General features: G+C 37.8%; 1 protein-coding gene across 2 annotated transcripts in view; it reads left to right on the top strand.

Annotated features, from left to right (window-relative positions):
* The window catches only part of LOC149820937 (Transducin family protein / WD-40 repeat family protein), a 188,995-nt gene that overhangs the window by 136,106 nt on the left and 31,350 nt on the right, over positions 1-21,539 (top strand). For both annotated transcript variants that reach the window (XM_089982713.1, XM_089982714.1), the window contains exon 14: positions 2,200-2,414. In XM_089982713.1, coding sequence (XP_089838839.1) covers positions 2,200-2,414 — 215 coding nt within the window. The remainder of the gene's footprint in view (positions 1-2,199; positions 2,415-21,539) is intronic.

Here is a 21,539-nt window from a genome sequence, read left to right on the forward strand (position 1 = left end):
GATGCTCCAGTTAGAAGGTTGGAGAAATGGGAAAATATATTAGTTAAAAGAGGTCGGGGTAGGCCTAGGAAGACTTGGATGGAGATGATAGGAAAGGATATGAATGCTTTGAACCTCACCGAGGACATGGCGTTGGATAGAAATGATTGGAGGAAAAGGATTCATGTGGAAGACCCAAAATGAATTTCTTTTTTGGTTCATATCGCTGACCCCAATTGTTTTGGGATGAAGGCGTAGTTGTTGTTGTTGTTGTTGTATTAATTATTAATTGTTTAAAAGCTTCCAAAAATAGTTAAATTGATTAGAAAGACTTTTTATACTTAATTAACTCTAATTTAAAGCTCCTAACTGAATTTAAAGCTGTAAATATATTGGGTATGGATTTGGATCCAGATCCAAGATCCAAATCCAACTCCATAAATCCAAGTGGATTTCGGATTGAACCAAATCCAGATTAATATGGGTCTTGGATAGAGCCTAAATCCACTTTAACATCATGTTCTATTGCTTTAGGTTAACAATTATACACACACACATTTCTGTGTGTACGACTGTCTTATTTTTTAGAACTACCATGGTGCACCAAGTGTATTTGCTTCACATCCCGTTCTTGCATCTATATCCATGGGACATATTCTATACACAACATTTTGTTTGTTATTTTTCCACGAAACCAAATTGCTCCTACAAAAGTGCAATATCTAGAAATGGATCTTCTTTCCTTCAAAGCTCTAGCCGAGCTGGCTTTGGTATAAATCTCATCATTGTTCCTTTGCATGTCTAATATTCTCATGACAAGAATTTTTAAGTTTAACCAATTGATTACCAGTTGGAACATTTTGTCCTCTTTCATAGTTCAAAGCTTCCCTTGTTCTCTTTCGTTTTAGGTGTGGTTTTCCCATTGTTAATAGCTAATTGCTTGATATTAGATTCATGAATTTCTTGAGTTGTCTTCCATGTTCTTCTATTTGAATAAGCATACACATGGTTAAGTTATGATTGTTTTTCTCTTTGTAGGATATCAGCCTTTATGGCTTTTATATTTGGCTGCAGCTTTGTGAAATAGATCTAAATAGTTCCTCACTTTCTTCATTCCTTTTCTTGGTGCACAAAGCACTTCCAATTGGAGTAAAATAATAGAATTTACCTAGTCTTCTCAATTTAGGATAGTACTATTTATGCTTGTTCCTTCTTAATGACAATTTGTATACTTATCCTAGATTTCATACTCCCTAACCATGTTTCACTCCTTTGAGTACTCATCAGCAATATCTTTCTATACGACCTGAACATTCTTGATATATGACAAAGCATTTATAGCGGCTGACTACCTAATGCATTTTCTTCTCTCCACTTTGTAAACATACTCCAGTTTCTCTTGACAGGAACAGCCAACTCCATTAACTGTGACCACTTGCACGCAATATATTCCCATTAGTTATTTGGAAACTATCCAAACTCCCATAATTTGTGAATGAGCTTCTAGGGTGATTTTATTTTTCATCCATTGTCATAGGTTTTCGCATGTCATTCTCAATTTCAGCCCAAAAAGGTGCACTCTTCTTCTTAATGGAGCAAAAGCATACCCACTATGTTTATTTTTTCTAGCGATGTCTTCGCGGAGATACATGGTCCTACTTGATCTGTCTGAATTTTTTGGTTTCTTTCATAAATTAATTCATATCCCCTTTAATGATTTTAGTTTACTACCTTATGGACCCTCTTAACCAAACCTGTTTGTGTACAACTCAGCAGCTTGAAAGTCTGATTTCACAGTTTGTTTCAATAGATTGGTAGATTTGGCTTCATTTCATCCTATTCTTTTTTAGCAATAAAATGACCCACCGGCTACTCGAAGGGGCTGTATTGTTGTCATTGATTTCCTCATTTAGAGTTTGTGGATGATTATGACTTACTGGAATGCTCTCAGGGCATGTTTCTGTGTGTTTCCTTCCTGTCAGGTCACACATTTTCATGTGTTTTTAGATTTTTAATGTCCATTGTGTATAAATAATGATGTCGGGGGTTTCTAATATTAGGTAATCCATGCTTGAGTAACAGACAGTTGTACTGCTCAGAATCAGCTTTTTAAAATGCATTTCTTTTTTCTTTTGACTAACTGCAATGTGCCTTTTTTTATTTTGGGTCCGATATGTTCAGATCCTGTGTCTTATTCAGAAATACTTTTGTTTATTCCAGGATCACGTTATACATATTCATAGAGTCTGGATGCCAACTGGTGAGGCAAGGTTGCTGCCTCAGGTTTTGCACTTGCAGTTTCATGGGAGGGAAATACATTCTCTGTGTTTTATCCCTATTGGGTTGCAATTCATCTCGTGCCAAAGTGACAATCCCTCGAGGAGCATAAGCTGGATTGCAACCGGAAGTGAAGATGGAACTGTACGGTTAACAAGGTACCGAAGTAATTTGTGCATTTTGAACTAAGGATCATCTATATATGCACTGTGTTGCTATTGGTGGTTAAAGAACTGTTGTACTAACTATCCCTGTCAGTATCATGATTTTCTTTCTGCAAGCAATTGTTCATCCTCCCATATTGAATACTTCTATGATATGAAAATGCTGATTGTGGTTTGTCAACTTCAGTTGAGCCTGAGCATTTTCAACCTTTTTGGCTGTTGCATCTCAGTTGTAAAAGTTTAGTGATTTCTTTTATTTTGTCAGACTCTTCCAATCTTGCTCATGTCTCTTGGGTCATAAATCTCTAGCAAAACCGGTTAGCACACATATGAGATCTAGTAGCTCATCCTTTTCTTTTCTTATTGTAGAAAAAGATGGTTTAAGGCTTTAAGCCCATGGGATATCCAGATATTTAGCAACATAGATGCGGTAGTGGCAGATCCTAGTACTTAGTGGGATCTCATCAACCTTACTTTTTTTAAAAAATTTCATAGGCTTCAATAAAAAAACCTTCTCACTGAAAGGAATGCATTTTGCAGTGCATTTCCTGACTTTGGCCATGGTTGCATCTGATATAATGCTACTGAACTACAACAATTTACTACCTGCGCGCTACATGCCACTCCCACATGCAGATGTGTATGTCATGTTTCATGAATTAATCATCCAACATAAATAAACACATCTTCATTGTCATAATTAATTTGCCATCATGTGGCATATAGTTAAATGATACCAATTTCACTCTCCCCTCTCTTCTAGATTCCAACTTGTGATATAATGTGCCAAGGAAAGAAAAAGACCATTTTCTTCTAGAAGGTTCCTTAGAAGACACTATATATATATGTATATATGTATGTACTTATATATGTGCATATATGCATGTTCTGTATACTATGTGAGGAAAAAATTAAAGTTGGGCAATTATGGGAACACCTAAAACTTTGATCCATTTTGAATTTCTAATCAATTAGGTGCACTTCTTAAAAATGCTCTGAATATTTAATATAAGGCTTTTCCTATAATTTTGGTGAAAGAAGAAAACCCAGAATGTTATTTTGGGATCAACCATTCAGCTATGAATCAAATATTAGGCTATGGTTTATAAGGTTGCTTTTTGTCTGTGTTTTGATAGAGTTTGCTGTCTCTTTTATGTATTCTGGTTACATTGAGTTAATGAGATTGACATATACACCAATTTTAATAAAGTGGACGTAGAAGGCGGAGTGTAATGTCACACATTTCCACACTTAATCATTTTTACATTTTGTCAAAGATTTGGCTATCTGGGAGAAAAAATCGTTTGAGCCTCGATTTTAGACTGATGTTTTTGAGTTTGGGCTTGACCCAGGTCCCATCAACAAGGTCGTAACGAGCCAATCGAAGCGAGATAAAAAGTTTTACTTTCAACTTTGAAATTTAAGTGAAATTCGGGTTATGTTTGGGCGAAATTTGAAATTTGATATTCGTGTAATATGTCGTTGGATGTATCTCGGAATTTTGAGCGCAACGATATTTTACTTTATTGAATTCGAGTTTCGGTTGGGCCAAAAATCGTAGTTTTTAAAAAATTGAGCAGTTTGTCAAAATATGTCACATGGGTGCGGGTACGGGTGCGGCACGGGTGCAGATTAAATTTAAAAATTTTGGACACGTGGATACGGCTATATATATATATGTATATATATATTTTAAAAATATATATATATATATCATATTCAAAAAATGAGTGTAGCTGAGATGCGTATGCTTAGATGGATGTGTGAAAATAAAATAAAAGATAAGATTCAGAATGAGGAGATACTTAAGAAGGTAGGCGTTGCACCCATTGAAAATAAGATGAGAGAGAATCGTTTACAGTGGTTTGGACATATTCGGCGAAGGCCTAATGATGCTCCAGTTAGAAGGATGGAGAAATGGAAAAATATATTAGTTAAAAGAGGTCTAATGCATAGCAGGAAAATGCATGATTATGTGTAATGCATGATTCTTTTTTTTCCTATCTTTCATTTAAGTTCCATCTTTCCATATGCATGCCCTATTAAATGCACACAACTTTAAGTTCCTTTCTGTAATTACCGTTGCCCGCGGATACACCAAACGAGTACAATCCCCGAGGTCAAGTAGGTTCCCATGGTAGCTTAACAAACAATTTGTATTTTATTACTGGGTTCCAACTTAGCCCTCGACCGAATCACCTTCGGAACATTAGACCTCCATATCTAATGTCGGAGACACAAGGGACACCCCACACCCACAAGTGCCACTTTTTTGGTACCATAAACAACAGCTGTGTCAAACACACCACTCCCGGGTAAAGTAGCAGACTCTCCCTAAAACCGTGGCCAGGAGAAAAAATCTCAATATCGGGTTCAAGGAACAAAATTACAGCACACTGAGTTTTTGTATCCGCACAGTGTCCCTAAGACCGGATCTCTAAGATTCCCATACTCTAGATGAGATATCTCAGAACGTATATTACACTGTTCTTATTATATTTTTATTAAAGTTAGTTCTTTAAGTTTGCAACACCATATGCAAAAGTAAAGTGAAAACCCGCATCCTCCTTTGCGGGACTCCAGCCCGTATAAACAACTAGAACAGTGTAGTAATGTGCCAAACCATCTTATGTGGTTTAAGTGATGCATTTAAAAATATAAGTGAAAGGAAACCAAACCCACAACTCTCTAGGCCGATGATGGTCCATTTAGGCCATCGATGCACTACATAATAAAACCAAAGTAGTGTTTCATTCATAACACTAGGCCAAAGTGCCAAAAACATGTGCACTCATGCAATCATAAACCCAAATATAATGCATGTCATTACTCATTCATATGCATTTTCACTATGTGTGTTACCTACATCACATACAGGTATTAACCAATCCATGATTTCTTTGAGTGTGTGAGTGTACATGTATCATTTCACATAATAAATCAAGCATTCATGCCCAAGAAGAATTACCAATAACCGAATCATGCTCACACTCATGAGTACCATAACAATAACAATTACATAACCTTCTTCTAACTAACATTTCAACCTGTTCTTGACACCTATATATAGGTTGTATATGTTCCAAGATTTCCCTTTATTCATATCAAAACTTATATCATACACAATATTTATTAAAATCTGGAACATATTTTCATTAAACCTAATTCATAACAGTCAAGTGAAAGCATAAACCTCCATGGCAAACCAATACACATCATTTTAAATAAACACCTTAACTTCTATTCAAGAATACAATGCCCAAAAAGGGAAACAGCAAAAGCAAACCTCATCTGGAAGTCGTGTATTGGATTTCAGATTTTCGTGTCCTTCCTTTCGAACAGGTTCTAAATCCACATAGTTATACATAACTGGACCGTAGACACATGGAGCATGTGCCCTGGGCATCCATCGTGTTCTATTGTCTATGTGTTCCTAGCAGGCTAAAGTAAAGATTTAAAATAAGAGTTCTGTTGTAAATCTGGTGGTAACCTAAGTTAAGGTTTCCAGAATTGCATACCACCTCTGTACTGGACCTTATACTGTCGAGTATACAGGCTGTACACCAGGATAATCCTGTGTACCAAATGGGTCGGTCCTCATGTATGGCATATTTCTGTACAATATTACAAAACAACATGTGAAACCAATTTCTGAGTCCTAATTACCCCGTCTAAACACGATATCACATGACCTCTTTTTAACACATTTTACCTGCATAAATATCCCTATTGGAGAAAGCAATATCCGAATGTAACCAGGAAATGTAAAGAAATCCATATTCTGGAATCATGTATTCAATTTAGGAATACAATACTCATGATTCAGAAATAACAATTTCATATTAGCCAAAAGAAACCCAAGATTTCAATCAACCCAAAAGAACCCGTTAGATTGGCTTGCACAGTACTGTTCTTTCATACCAAAAGAGAAAGAAAAGAAATTACGATAAATGATCTAAATCTCCTCATTCATACACATGCCATATACCAATTAGAAGTCAAAAGAATTGCACAAACAAGAAACCCCTTGTATATGAGAAAAATCGAAATCGCGCATCCCCTTCGTAAAAGAAATCCGAAATCCCATAGCGTATTTGGATGTCCAAGAAATCGAAAGATAATCCCCCCTCAAATCGAAAAGAAAACTGAAAATCCCCTAATCGGAAACCCTTAACTGAAAAATAGACCCCCAATCGTTAACTAGGGTTCCGAAATGGGGTTGACAGCAAAAACCCCCAAATCGAATGTCGTCACTACCGAAAACCCTCGAGTTTTCTCCTCTCGAAACCATACACGGAATCGAACCCCTATTCGATCCCTCACCCGGTTTCCAAGAAAACCCGTACCTCTTTGAAGATTTTCCGGCGATCGGAGGCTGGAGACGCGAGTATAGAGCCGCGGCTGACGCTTCTCGTGACGAGCTGCTCGCTGTGGCCTTCAGCTGGTAGCCCCAGTTATCCGGCATGCCCTTTTCTCCGATGCGCACCCAACTCGACAGTGCGAGAGGGAGAGAGACAGAGAGACGGGAATAAAGAAAGAAAGAGAGACTGAGTGAAGAGGGCAAGACCCCCTCTCCACTCCCCTTTATCGCCCAAAATCCCCTCCCCTCTTGCCGAGAGGCACGGGGTCGGTTACGCTCTGCGTAACCCCCCTGCCCCTTTCTTGTTTATCTGTTACAGACTTATCGGGCAACCCTTATCAGGTTGCCCCTTTTTTTTTCTCTTGTACTTGTTACATCGGGTGTGGCCCGAGTCCGGACCCGAGACCCGGTAACCGACCCCGAGTGGGGTTCGTGCTTTACCCTTTCATATGGATCCACAAGTTGGATCCGGATGGATCCAACTGTGGATCCTCGTATTAGGTTTATATACATATATATATATGTATTTATTTGCTTTAAATATTTATTATTTATATTTTTATTATTAATTTTATTATAATTGTGGATATAAAGACCACTTTATGGGTCCTAGATCCGAAATGTGGATCTGAGGCCCAAATTACATATTTCGTAATATAAACAAAATTTATTAGCAAAAATTTTCGGTTTTTACATGGCATTGGATAGAAATGATTGGAGGAGAAGGATTCTTGTGGAAGACCCAGAATGATTTTCTTTTTTGGTTCATATCGCCGACCCCAATTGTTTTGGGATGAAGGGGTAGTTGTTGTTGTTGTTGTTGTTGTTGATATATAACTATATCACACAGACTCGGCTAGGGGGTTGACCCACCCGCGTCGACATGCCCCGACACGGGTGTGGCTTTGGCTACGGGGTGGACACGGTCAACGCACCGGGGCTGAGTCCGTTTGCATTTTGGACTCGATCAACTTTGACCGAGCCTATTTTTGTCCATTTTTATGGCAAAAACTAAAAAAAATGAATTTTTATATATATTTTTAAAAATATAGATATATAGCTGAGTCTTATTATTGTTATATATATATATATACATATATACATATATATATAGCCCTGTCCTCGTGTCCAAAATTTTTGAAATTGCGCTACACCCGCACCCGTACCCACGTGACATAGTATAACAATAATAAGACTCAGTCAATGTTGTGCCCATTGGGGGACACGACTATATATATATATATATATATATATATATATATATATATATATATATAGCAATAATAAGACTCGGCTATATATATATATACATAATATAAAAAATCAATTTTTTTTTTAGTTTTTATACTCTTTTTGCCCTTAAAAATGGACAAAAATAGACTTTGACCAAGTCCAAAATGTGGACGGACTTGGCCCCGGTGCGTTGACTGAGTCTGACACTTGGTTGACAGTGTCCGCTCCGTGTCCGAAGCCGCACTTGTGTCGGGTACGAGCGACACGGGTGCGTCGACCTTTTAGCCGAGTCTGTGTGACTTAGGTCGAAATGGATCCGAAGTTGGATCGGGTTGGATCCGATGCATATAATCCGAATTAATATGTGTTTGGATCTGATTCAAGACCCACTTTAATCTAGGCCTGATCCAGATTTCGATCCAATTTCGTTTTGGATATGGGTTTGGATTTTTGAATTCGGATCCAAATCCATGTCCAAAAACATCTTAGCTTTAAATTCAATTTAAAGCTTTATAATAAAGTTAGTTAGGGTTAAAAAGACTCCTAGAGTAATTAAACTAACTTTGGAAATTCAAAATTTATTTATTTAATTATTAATTAATTATTAAATTAAATTTTATTAATTCTGAAAATTTGGTTTAGGGCTGAGTATGACTTCTTAAAAGAGTCCTCCTACTTACCTAAGAAGGCTTAAGAAGTATTAAGAGAGAGTTTTAAAAGAATTGGAAAGTTTTATAAAAGTCAACATGGAGGAATTGAAAAATTTTTGGAAACAAGAGAGGAGTTTCAAATTTTTTAGAAACTCACCCTCTCCAGCCCATTTAGAAAGGACTGGAGAAGGGGTGGGGCGCCACTCCCTCTCACCCTCTTTATATATAAAAAAACAAAAAAAAAAAGACAAGGGAAAGTAAGAAAGAGGGAAAGAGGGAAAGAGGAGAGAGAGAGAGGAAAGAAAGGGGAAAGAGAGGAAAGAGAAGGAAGAGGAAGAAGGAGGACCTTCTTCTCCAACCATCCGGACCCTTTTCCACCATTGTTTCTCATTATTTTTCAATTTTTACAAAGGTACGGGTTCCTCTTTATATTTCAAATGAGAAAAAGAATACGGATTCATTTTTCATGGAATAATTTAGTAGGAATCCATGTGGAAGAACAAATCTGGATATTTACTCTAATATGGGTTTGATGTTTCTCGTTTTTGAAGTTTATTTTGGGGAAATATATATATATATATATATATATATATATATATATATATATATATATATATATATATATATATATATATATATTGATGCTTGTATTTGTGGATCCCTAAATCGGGACAGATTCGTCATGTTTGTAACATGTGCAAATCTGGCCCAGATTTAGTACATGTAAGAATCTACATCTTGGTTGTTCATGGTACTGATCAAAGAGTTTCTAGGTTTTGATGTGGGTGGAAGGGAATGCATAAGCTAACTGATGTAAAATATAGGCATAAAGTTGACGTCATGTGCGATCATACCGTCCAACTCCTGTTTTTTTTTTTTTTTTGGTTTCTCATTAAGAAACTTCATAAGTTGATAGTTTAACTGCATACTTTTAATTGCTTTGCACCTTGTCAGCATTTTCTGTTGTGTTGATGTTCTTTTTTTGCTTGTATTGCATGTTGTGGTTAGCCTTTGGTGCTTTTATTTGTCTACTATATTGTAATTGATCCCTCAACTTACTGACAGTTTCATAATATTAGGTGGAGGATATTCTTGTTTCAATCATTTTGATACTTTAGCACATTCTAGATCAGTAGATCTAATCAAGTTACTGCTCCCTTTGTTGTTTGAAGTTTTTTTTCCTCACATTTTATTTCTTGTTTAATGCAATGGTAGAACCAAGATAATCGGATGTCAGATTATAGTATAGCCTCTACCAGTGAAACCAATATTGTTGTAATACTGTTGTAATATGTGTTATAAGTTGTGTGTTTGTCAGGAAGAATAATGATTAACAAATTTCAACCTACTTAACTCTGTCTTTGAGCTGATGCGGTCAATGATCAAACCAACACGTTTAAGTTAGATCTTGTCTGAACTTCTTTCCAAATTCAATTGTTTGTGGTCCGACTTGTCTGGATCTAGTCACCTAAATTTAACTTGCTTAGACCGGTCCAACGGACCAGGCCCACTTTAAGTTCTGGCCGGCCTGTCAGGCTTTTGCCAGGCCAACCAACTTTACTGAACCGAACCGAGTGGGGCTCGGCCGGGCAGCTTTCAAAAAAAAAAGAGGAAGCATAATAGAAGTGATTTTTTTTTTTTGTAACCCTTGGGCCCCAGCAAATTCATTGTCAACTGGCCCAGAAAGGGCTCAGTCAGCTGGTTGGTTGGGCTGAGGTCGAGCCCCATCCGACTGGCCTCGGTTTGGATAGATTTAAAAAAAAAATTATATGTTGTGATTTAAATTTTTTTTCGAGATGTAAAACTCAAAAAATGGGATCAACTATATGCGTGTAAAGGAATAAAAAGTTTGTATGCTGGCACAGTAGTACAACATGCTTAATTAAAAGGTTATGACAGAGTTGCTGCACATACATGTGCATATGGGAAATTTATAGTTGTAGCATATAAATGATGGCACGAGCATTCCTATGTTTTAAATGAAATGATTTATTAATGAAAACATGCATTGACAGGTAAGTGCAAACTTAATGAAAATATGCATTTATTGCGTTGACAGTTATGTATACACTTGATGAACTTATGCATTGATATGTATATGCATATTAAAAAAGAAGCATGCATTGACAGGGTATGTACACTTAAGAAAATTATGCTTTGATGTGAATGTGTCTGCAATGCAAGTATGCAATTGACATGAGTATGTGTAATGAATGGAAGTATGCAGTTGATTTAAAGATATGAGCATTAAATGAAAGCTTGTATTTGTCACTAGCATATGAAATGAAATAAAATATGAGTATGAATATTTTTGTATCATGTGCATAGTTAAAGATTTGCATATATGAATGCGCATTTGGAAGGCATGCAATTTATATGTCATATTTATACGGTTTTTGCATATGGTGCATCAATGATAAATATGAATCATTGTAGGCCTGGAGAGCCTTGAGCTTTGTTTTGCTCTTGCTTTACTTGTTTAAATGCATCACAAAAATCACATTAATATTTTGCACTGTATTGCATTATTCTATGTTTTCCCGCGGGCGGTGGTCCCGTGATGGTTCTCGCAGGAGAATATGTGCGATTGTGCCCTTGTTTGCATGTTGAATTGCAAATTAAAGAATTGGTTAATAATAAAGTTAAAAAAAACTGTGTAATATACGTTCTGAGACCTCCCATCGTTAGAATGAAAATCTTAAAGTTTTGGTTTTGGGGGATCACGAGGATACAAAAACTCCGTGTGCACTATTGTTACCCTTGAACCTGATATTGATGTTCTTTCTCTTGGCCGCGACTTTAGGGAGAGTTTGCCACTTTGCCTTGGGGTGATACGTAAACACAACTATTGTTTTGGTATACCAAGAAAAATGACACTTGTGGATGGGTCATCCCTGGTGTCTCCGACATTAGATGGGTGGTCTAATGTTCCGAAGGCTGTTTCGGTCGATGGCTAAGTTTGAAACCCAATAATAAAATACAAATTGTGTGCTAAGCTACCCTGAGAACCTAACTTGACCTCAGAGATTTTATTCGTTTGTGTATCCACAGGTAATGGTAATTAAAAAGAGAAACTTAAATTGTGTACATTTAATAGGGACATGCATATGAAAGAAAAACTCTAATAAGAGGTAATAATTTACTCATGCATTGCACTGAAGCCATGCATATTCCTGCTATGCATTAGATCATGCATGTGTACCTGTTCTCCTAACTGTTAAATGTTGGTGAATGCATATTGTTGTTCTCTAATGTATGTTAAATGGTTGTATTGCTTAAATTGTGATCTTTATTATTTATTAAATGTTCCCTCATGTTTAATAATTGTCCTTAATGCATGAATGCTTAATCGAATTATGAATTTGTCATAATTGCATACCTCTAAGCTATTGCATGAATGCTATCTATATTTTTTACAACAACAACTACGCCTTTATCCCAAAACAATTGGGGTCAGCGATATGAACCAAAAAAGAAATTCATTTCGGGTCTTCCACATGAATCCTTTTCCTCCAATCATTTCTATCCAATGCCATGTCCTCGGTGAGGTTCAAAGCATTCATATCCTTTCCTATCATCTCCATCCAAGTCTTCCTAGGCCTACCCCGACCTCTTTTAACTAATATATTTTCCCATTTCTCCAACCTTCTAACTGGAGCATCATTAGGCCTTCGCCGAATATGTCCAAACCACCGTAAACGATTCTCTCGCATCTTATTTTCAATGGGTGCAACACCTACCTTCTTACGTATCTCCTCGTTCTGAATCTTATCTTTTATTGTATTTCCACACATCCATCTAAGCATCCGCATCTCAGCTACACTTCATTTTTTGAATATGATATCTTTTGGCAGCCCAACATTCCGTACCATATAGTAAAGCAGGTCTAATAGTCGTCCTATAAAACTTTCCCTTCAACCGCAATGGCATTCTACGATCGCACAACACTCCAGTTGCACTTTTCCATTTCATCCACCCAACCTTTATCCTATGATTTACATCTCCATCAATTTCTCCATACTTTTGAATGATGGATCCCAAATATTTGAAATAATCATTCACCGGTATTTCTTGCTGACCAAGCTTCACTACACTCCCATCACTACTTTGTTGCTTACTAAACCGACATTCCATATATTCAGTTTTACTCTTACTCAACTTGAAACCTCTAGCTTCCAATGTCTGTCTCCATAATTCTAACTTAGCATTAACCCCAGCTCTAGACTCATCAATCAAAACAATATCATCAGCAAACAACATACACCACAGTACATTTTCTTGAATTGATCTCGTAAGCTCATCCATCACTATCGCAAATAGGAAAGGGCTTAAAGCAGATCCTTGATGTAACCCAACCGTTATCGGAAAATTGGTTGTCACCCCTCCACAAGTGCGGACATTGGTTACTACTCCTTCATACATATCTTTAATTATACTAATGTACTTGAGAGAAACACCTTTCTTCATCATTGTCCACCAGAGAACGTCCCTAGGTACTCTATCGTATGCCTTCTCTAAATCAATAAAAACCATATGCAAATCTTTGTTCCTCTCCCTATATCTTTCAATAAGTTGTCTAAGAAGATGTATACCTTCCATAGTTGATCTTCCAGGCATAAAACCGAATTGATTCTCCGATATCATGACAACCTTCCTCAACCTAGACTCAATCACCCTCTCCCAAAGTTTCATAGTATGACTCATGAGTTTTATACCACGATAGTTTGTGCAATCTTGTATATCACCCTTATTCTTATATAAAGGCACCAAAGTACTCTTCCTCCACTCATTAGGCATCTTATTTGTTCGCCAAATCAAGTTAAAAAGATTTGTCAACCATTCTAAACCTTTCTCTCCCAAGCATTTCCAAGCCTCGATAGGTATACCATCTGGGCCAACTGCCCTGCTTGATTTCATTTTCTTCAAAGCCTCTGCAATTTCTTTCTTTTGAATCTTGCGCATGAAGTCACGATTTATCTCATGAAAAGGAATGGAGAAGTCTCCAAGATCTTGAGCATGACTATCATTAAATAGCTTATCAAAATAATCTTTCCATCTCTCCTTAATCTCCTCATCTTTGACTAAAACCCTTTGCGTTTCATCTTTGATACATCTAACCATACCCAAATCCTTCGATTTTCTATCTCTCATCTTTGCAAGCCTATAAATATCCTTCTCGCCTTCTTTGGTATCCAACTTGTCATAAACCTCCTTGTATACCTTAGCCCTCGCGTTTCGAACAACTTTTTTAGCTTCCTTCTTTGCTATCATATACTTCTCCAAATTCTCATTATCACGACTCTTACTTAGATTTCTATAACACTCTCTTTTAACCTTAATAGCTAATTTGACATCCTCGTTCCACCATGATGTATCCTTACCTAGTGGTGCACCGCCTTTAGACTCACCCAATACCTCCTTAGCCACTTTTCTCATGCCACCTGCTATCTTATTCCACATTGATTCTGAATCTTCCTCGAGACACCAATCAGCTTCCTTAACTACCTGCTCTACAAACATTCCTTGTTTAGCTCCTTTCAGTGCCCACCACTTAATTCTAGGATCTATCCTATGTCTATCCCTTTTGCGTCATTGTCTAATTCTAAGATCTAAAATTAAGACTCTATGTTGTGTAGCTACACTTTCTCCCGGTATAACCTTACAATCGATGCAACAACCCCTATCTCTCTTTCTAAGTAGGAAAAAATCTATCTGACTCGTATTAACCCCACTTTTAAATGTTACTAGGTGAGACTCCCTCTTCCTAAACCAAGTGTTTGCTAAGATCATATCATAGGACAAACAAAAATCTAAAATCCTTTCTCCACTTTCATTTCTTTCTCCTATACCATAGCCTCCATGGATACTCTCAAATCCATCCCTACTAATGCCTACATGTCCATTAAGGTCACCGCCGATGAAAAGCTTTTCTCCATAAGATATCCCTTGTACTACTCCATCTAAATCTTCCCAAAATTGATGCTTAATGGAATCATCTAAACCTACTTGAGGTGCATAAACACTAATAATATTAATAATATCCGTACCTAATACTAATTTAATAAGTAAAATTCTATCACCCTTCCTACGGACCTCAACTACATTATCTATAAACTGACGACTCATAACAATCCCTACTCCATTCCTATTCTTATTTATTCCTGTATACCAAATCTTATATCCCCAAGGTTCTATCACTTTAGCTTTCTCACCTACCCATTTGGTCTCTTGAAGACATAAAATATCAATCTTTCTCCTACACATAACATCTACTAACTCTACCAACTTACCAGTTAAAGACCCTATGTTCCAAGTGGCTAACCTAATTTTATGGTCTTGGACTAACTTCTTTACCCCCACCCGTCCAACAAAGTGAGGAAACCCTTGCCTATTTGACACCACACCCGGGCGCCGGTGTGACGCGTCGCTTCTGGGCGACGACCTAGCAACCCTTGCCCATTTATCACTGCCTCCGGGCCTAGAGAGGACAGCGCGTCGCTCAGTAGGGAACGCCCCAACGAAATTCTCATATTGGTTCATTTTCATAGGGTATGACAAAGTTTTTATGCTGGCTGTCACATGCCTACCGCAACCCTCCTCCTTTATCCGGGCTTGGGACCGGCAGTGTATAACTAAACAGTTATACACAGGCGGAGTTGCTATCTATATTTTTTATGTTCATTTATTTCATTAGAGGGTTTCGTGCACACAATTTCTCGGATTTCTGACACCCCTACTTTTGTAGTTTTCGCAGCCTCAGGGAATCAGTGAACCGACTCGCTTCTGGGAGAGCTACGATTGCTACACGTTTGCTAGACAACTTCACAGATGAGCAACGTGACTCTGCTTTTCTTTACTTTTTTCTTACATTTAATTGTCTATGCATTCTGATTTCTAATATAATTGTCTCATGACTATTATTTCTTAATTAATAAAATTAAGTTTGGATGATAAGTGTAAGATCTCTTGTGGTTGGTTGAGTTATTCAATTGTGAGTGGAACTGTAAAGGCCCTGGGTCTCTGAGAATATTTCTGTAATGGTTAAAAAAAAATCATATTTTTAAGGAGTATGAGTTGGGGTCGTTACACGAAGAATGAATAGCGGTTTTAGAAGAGAAGAGTGGGCGAAGTGGGGCCTTACCTGAATGGAAAATGTTGTCGAAGCAGTCATTGCAGCTTGTAGATCATCATAAGTGGTGGAAAGCGGGAGAGGAGGTGCTCATGTTGGGTTAACCTTCAAGAGAGAGAGGCTTTTAGGGAGTGCATTCTAGAAACATCCACAATATAAATGAATTGTTTTCAAAGAATATGCTAAAAATTGTAATCTCATAGCTAATCTCATATACGAGATATTTCCATCATATGTAATCTTATTTTTTTAGTTTAGTTTCTTATTTTAGTTAGAATTAGGCTAGTTAGAATAACTTTCTATTTTTTGGACATTCAAATAGGCTTAATGCCTTTATTGACTTTTTAGTCAATAAAGCATAAAGCAACTTTTTTCTGGACATTCAAATAGGCTTAATGCCTTTATTGACTTTTCGGTCAATAAAGCATAAAGCAACAATAGGAGACGGACTCCCAACGGCTCTAATTAGAGTTGTTGGGAGCCCAATGACTCCCCCTCTCTAGCTTCTTTTCAGCCCTATAAATATGGGCTTTTACTTCTTGTTTGATTATTATTTTTTGTGGGTTTATCCCATCTTAATGAGATACTTTTTTCTCTCTTGGTGTGTGCAATCTTTTGAGTTTTTTGGTTCTTGTGAGTGTTGAATGAACCTTTGTGTTCATTGAGAAATATCTTTTGTGAGCTTCTTTTTGAAGTTCCGTTTGGGGTTTTATTTCCTTACAACATAATCTTCATTTATTTCTGGACATTGAGGATCCTTTAGAATTTATGGGGGAATCTCCTTTAGTCCTTTGGCATTGTATTAATGTGGTAACCCTTTTCCAAAGAAAGTCTTGTAATCTTTCAGAATCTATAGCAAATTGACTGGTTTTGTCAATAGTTAACTACTTATGGGTGGACGTGTCACTCTATGTCATGCTTGGTGTGTGTGTTAAAATATATGTATATATGCATATATATTATGTTATAAACTGTTGTCTTCATGGGCATTTTAGTCTTTTTCTCTCATTATAATAAGTGCTGTCCACTAGGGACAGTTTTGTAGTTTTCTTTATTTTTTATATTTGTCTTTTTGTAATAATGAAGGGGCTCTTTGGTCTTTTGTACCATAGAGCTGTTGGGAGTCCCAACAGTCATAAAATATGACCGTTGGGAGCTCTCAACACTTCTATTTGGGAGCTCGCTTCTCTCTTGTAACCTATAAATAAGGGACTTCTTGTCCCTATTTCTTAATACTTCTCTAAACATTTTATGTGCAATAAAGGATGTATTTTTTATGTTGTGTTGGTCTTTTGACTCTTTGAAGTCTTGTATGCACTTTGTGCTTGTGTAGTGCCTTGGTGCTTTTTGTATTATTCTATATTGGGTTTGTAATAGTGCATGTGCACTTTGTTTTGTATTTCTGCATACTTCATTACATGGTATTAGAGCCATAGTGTTCTTGGACTTGTGGAGAGTAGCCATCAGTGTTCGTGTGCTCGTGGTGATTAAGGTGATTCAAGGATTGGTATTCTTCTATATTTACTTCATTATCTCTCTCGTCTCCATATTTACTTCATTATCTCTCTCGTCCTTCTCACATTTAAAATGAAGCATGATTCTAAGATAGACCTCTCCTTCAAACTAAATGGTACAAACTATATGATATGAGCTTCCACCATGGAGAATAATCTTAAAGGAAAGAAACTTTGGGGATACGTGATGGGCACTATTCCCAAACCTCAACTTTTGCTCACTAAGAAAGAAGAACAAGTTATGCTTCTTGAAGGAGATGATCATGCCAAAGCCATTAGTGATTATCAATTCAAAGTAGAGGATTGTGAGAGCAACCATGAAAAAATTCTTGCATAGTTTATGAACAATATTAACATAAAAATGTGTCAACATTGCGAAGTTTAGAAAGGCCAATGAAGCATGATCATTTATGAAGGTTGTATACCAAAAAAGATCTTGCAAGGCAATATTTTTGCAAGAAAAGATAAGAACCACCAAGCAAGGGGACATGAATGTCCGTAACTTTTTTTGTGCTCTATTCCCTCTATGGAATGAGTTGGCACTTTTGGAACCTAAATGGGTTTTACTTAGGCACCAACAAATGAAAAACGAGTAATTCTTTCAATTCTTGTATGGTTTTTGTAACGCCCCAAAAATTTCGACTTGTGATTTCGAAAACATTATCGAAAAACCTTTCAAAGATTTAAAGTTTTAACTTTTAAAAACGACAGCGGAAGACATTTAGAAAGGAGCACAAGTCAACAATCTTGGGTACGTTAGCTGAAAAACCATCATTCACATGAACAACAACTTAAAGGAATTGAGGAAATAAGGCAATAGATTAAAAATCTGCATGAGCATTTTCCCAAAGTTCAATAATCTAAAGAAAAATTCAAAAAGACTCAGAGCCAAGCCGCCAGCAGAAAGAAGGTAAATCTTGAGCCATATTGCACCACGCCATCGGCCGCCTGTGAAGTCCTACTCCTCACCTGCCCATGAAATTGGTCAGGTTCATAACAAACCAGTAGGTGCACGAATAGATAAGTAGAATGAAAATAAAGCAGGACATTCATGAGATAAGCAGTTATGATACTAAAACAATCAATACAATTGTAATTTATTCTAACAAGTGTAATATGTGCAAAGAGCTATTGTTCGAAGCAGTTCAAGTAGTGTAAGTCTCAATCAGCTACAACTATTCAAAAAGATATTCTTTAAGTTCTGATATTAACTGGCCTGTGGGTATGCACAGACGCGAAACGTAGAAACAACCGAGACCGATCCGGGGGTTTATTATGTCAGGTGTTTTCATTAACACGGATGACTGACTGAGTCCGCTCCTAAGGGGACGGTCAGTGACCAAGAGAGTAAATCTCCAAAGGCATTCGTGGCCCATGGATGCATCCAACTTCTGCAGAAGTACCTGGGAGTTACCACCTAGGATACTTTATGGTAATCCCAATTCCCCTAACTCCGATGACTGGGGAAGCCGAGTCTTTTGCCCGTGGGGTGGTGGTTAACAACCTGTCCATCGGAGTTTTTGTACCATCCATCCTCTCCCTTGTTGAACCGTGAAGGTCGAATGGGTAAGACAGGGGTTTCTTAACCGCCGCCCCATCCTACATGCTCTGGTCTATTAGACCCACTCGAGCATCTTGCCTGTGAAGGCGAGTTGTCACCATTTATGTGATCTCAGCATTGTGCTACATGCACGCATCGAGGTTGCTACAACCTCATCATCCAACCATCGTAACCCACATGGGACGTACTTGTTTAAAAAGTACGATTGTACCTTCCTAGAAGTATGACTACGATGAGAGGGTAACAATAACGTCTTGTGATTCTTTTGGTTCATACATGACATGTATTGCTCTATGAGCAATTGGCCTGTGGAGGCCGATATTATCTCATTGATATCAATAAAGTGTTGATGGTTCACTTCGAGGTACTCAACGACCTCCCGTACTATTTGTATCATACTTGTCTTAAGGTCTGATTACGATAGTAAGTTCGTGGGTCTCTCGATAGATAACCCATCACAGTGTTTCATAAAATCAGTATTATACTTGGCATGCTCGAATACTAAGAAGCAAGAAGTCTCATACAAGATTCATCAGGCAATAACCAGTAAGGTAAGGCATCTACAGTAACTTACAACAGTGAGCAAGGCGAAAATACATTAATAAGATCTTTCTAGCAATGAGTCTACTCGTAGAGCTCACAATAAGCATGAAATTTTCAAAAGGATACGGATGTGGAAACACAACACAAACATTCACTAGTTAAGTAATCCTACAATTAAGTATGTATGCCAAATAAACCATTCGATCGTAAAGTCCTTATATCTTATTTCATTTATAGGAACACTTTGTGCGACTTTCCTCTACCTGGGGATGTCGCGCAGCTGTGTGCGTCTACGAGTGTAGATGATACGAGGGTCGGGCCGCGGAGCGCGAACGGGACCCGTTGCGTAAATCTGCAAGAGTGTGAAACATTTAATTATGCTAATCTAATTAATGGTGCGACGAGGGCATGGGTAGGATTAGACGACAGGGACGAGCCACTGCCGAAAATCAGCAAGGCAGCAGGGGTGTGCTCCTGTTGGCCGAAAACAGAACAGTGACAGGAGGGCGAGCCCCTGCTTGCTGACAACAACGGGGCGACAGGGAATGAGCCCCTGCCGAAAACAGCGAGGCGGCAGGGGGCCAGCCCTTGCCGACAGCAACGAGGCGACAGGGGGCCTGCCCCTGCCGACAGCAGCGAAGCGGCAGGGGCTGAGTGTTAGATTTACAACCTGTAGGTCGTTCCACGCGTGAGAGCTGACAAACAGAGAGAGATAGAGAAAGGGAGAGAGAGGTTGGGGAAAAAACCGATACCCTATTGTGTTAGGGTCGGCTGCTGTGTATACTCCTTTATATTAACCTGCTATTACAAAATTAGGGTACTAAAATACCCTCATTACAATAAAATATATTACACAATGCCATTAATGAAAGGTGTATGTCACGAGTCTGAATCTGGAGATCCATGACCCGTAACTAGAGAAAACACTTCTTTTCACCCTCCCTCAAGTTGTGCATGATCTTGAACCATGAACAACTTGCCTTTTAACATCCAAAATCTGTCTTTTGTCAATCCTTTTATAAATATATCCGCCACTTGATCTGTAGTTCGAACAAATTCAGGCTCAATCTCTTTCTTTTCTACCTTTTGTCTCACAAAATGCTGGTCTATCTCAATATGTTTGGCAAGACTGTGATGGATTGGATTAAAGGACATACTGATGGCACTCTGGTTGTCACACAAAAGAAGTGATCGAGAGATCGATTCTCCGACTTCTGTCAGTAGATGTCTAATCCAAGTAGCCTCAGTAGTGGCGGCTGCCATTGACCTGTATTCAGCCTCTGTACTGGATCTGGCAACAACCCTTTGTTTCTTACTACTCCAAGAAACCAAATTCATCCCAACAAATACACAATAGCCGGATACTGATCTGCGTTCATCTGGATCTCCCGCCCAGTCCGCATTAGAATAAATAGTGATCTCATGTGCATTTTGCCCATTTGTCTCTCGCTTATATATGAGACCATCCCCAACCGTTCCCTTCAGATACCGTAGTATCCGTTTAACTGCTTCCATATGTCCTTCACATGGTGCATGCATAAACTGAGAAACTTGATTCACCGAGTAGACTATATCAGGGCGAGTAAAAGTGAGGTATTGTAACATACCCACTATGCTACGGTACTGTGTGGGATTATCAAATGGATCTCCGTCTTGAGAGCTAAGCCTTTGATGAAGAACATTATGAGTGCTCAAGGGCTTACAGTCTTTCATACCCGCTTTATTGAGAACATCAATGGTATACTTATGTTGAGTGAGAGTCATCTCTTCAGAAGTACTGTCGACTTCAACTCCAAGAAAGTATCGTAGTTTGCCAAGGTCCTTCATTTTGAACCTCTGATTCAAGAGATGTTTGACTTCTTCAATGTGCTCATTGGAATTACTAGTGATGATGATATTATCCACATATATCAACAACAGAGTAATTGTGTCTTGGTTCTTAAATATAAATAAGGAGTGGTCAAAAAGAGATTTCTTAAAACCATATTTTTGTATTTCAAGAGAAAAGCTGTCGAACCAAGATCGAGATGCCTGCTTCAATCCGTATATCGCCCTTTTTAGTCTACAGACATATTTTGTAGGATTACCTTCTGCGTAACCAGTGGGTTGTTCCATGTATACTTCTTCTC

Source organism: Nuphar pumila, chromosome 12 (genome assembly GCF_984573655.1).
Source record: "Nuphar pumila chromosome 12, dmNupPumi1.hap1.1, whole genome shotgun sequence".
NCBI lineage: Eukaryota > Viridiplantae > Streptophyta > Magnoliopsida > Nymphaeales > Nymphaeaceae > Nuphar > Nuphar pumila.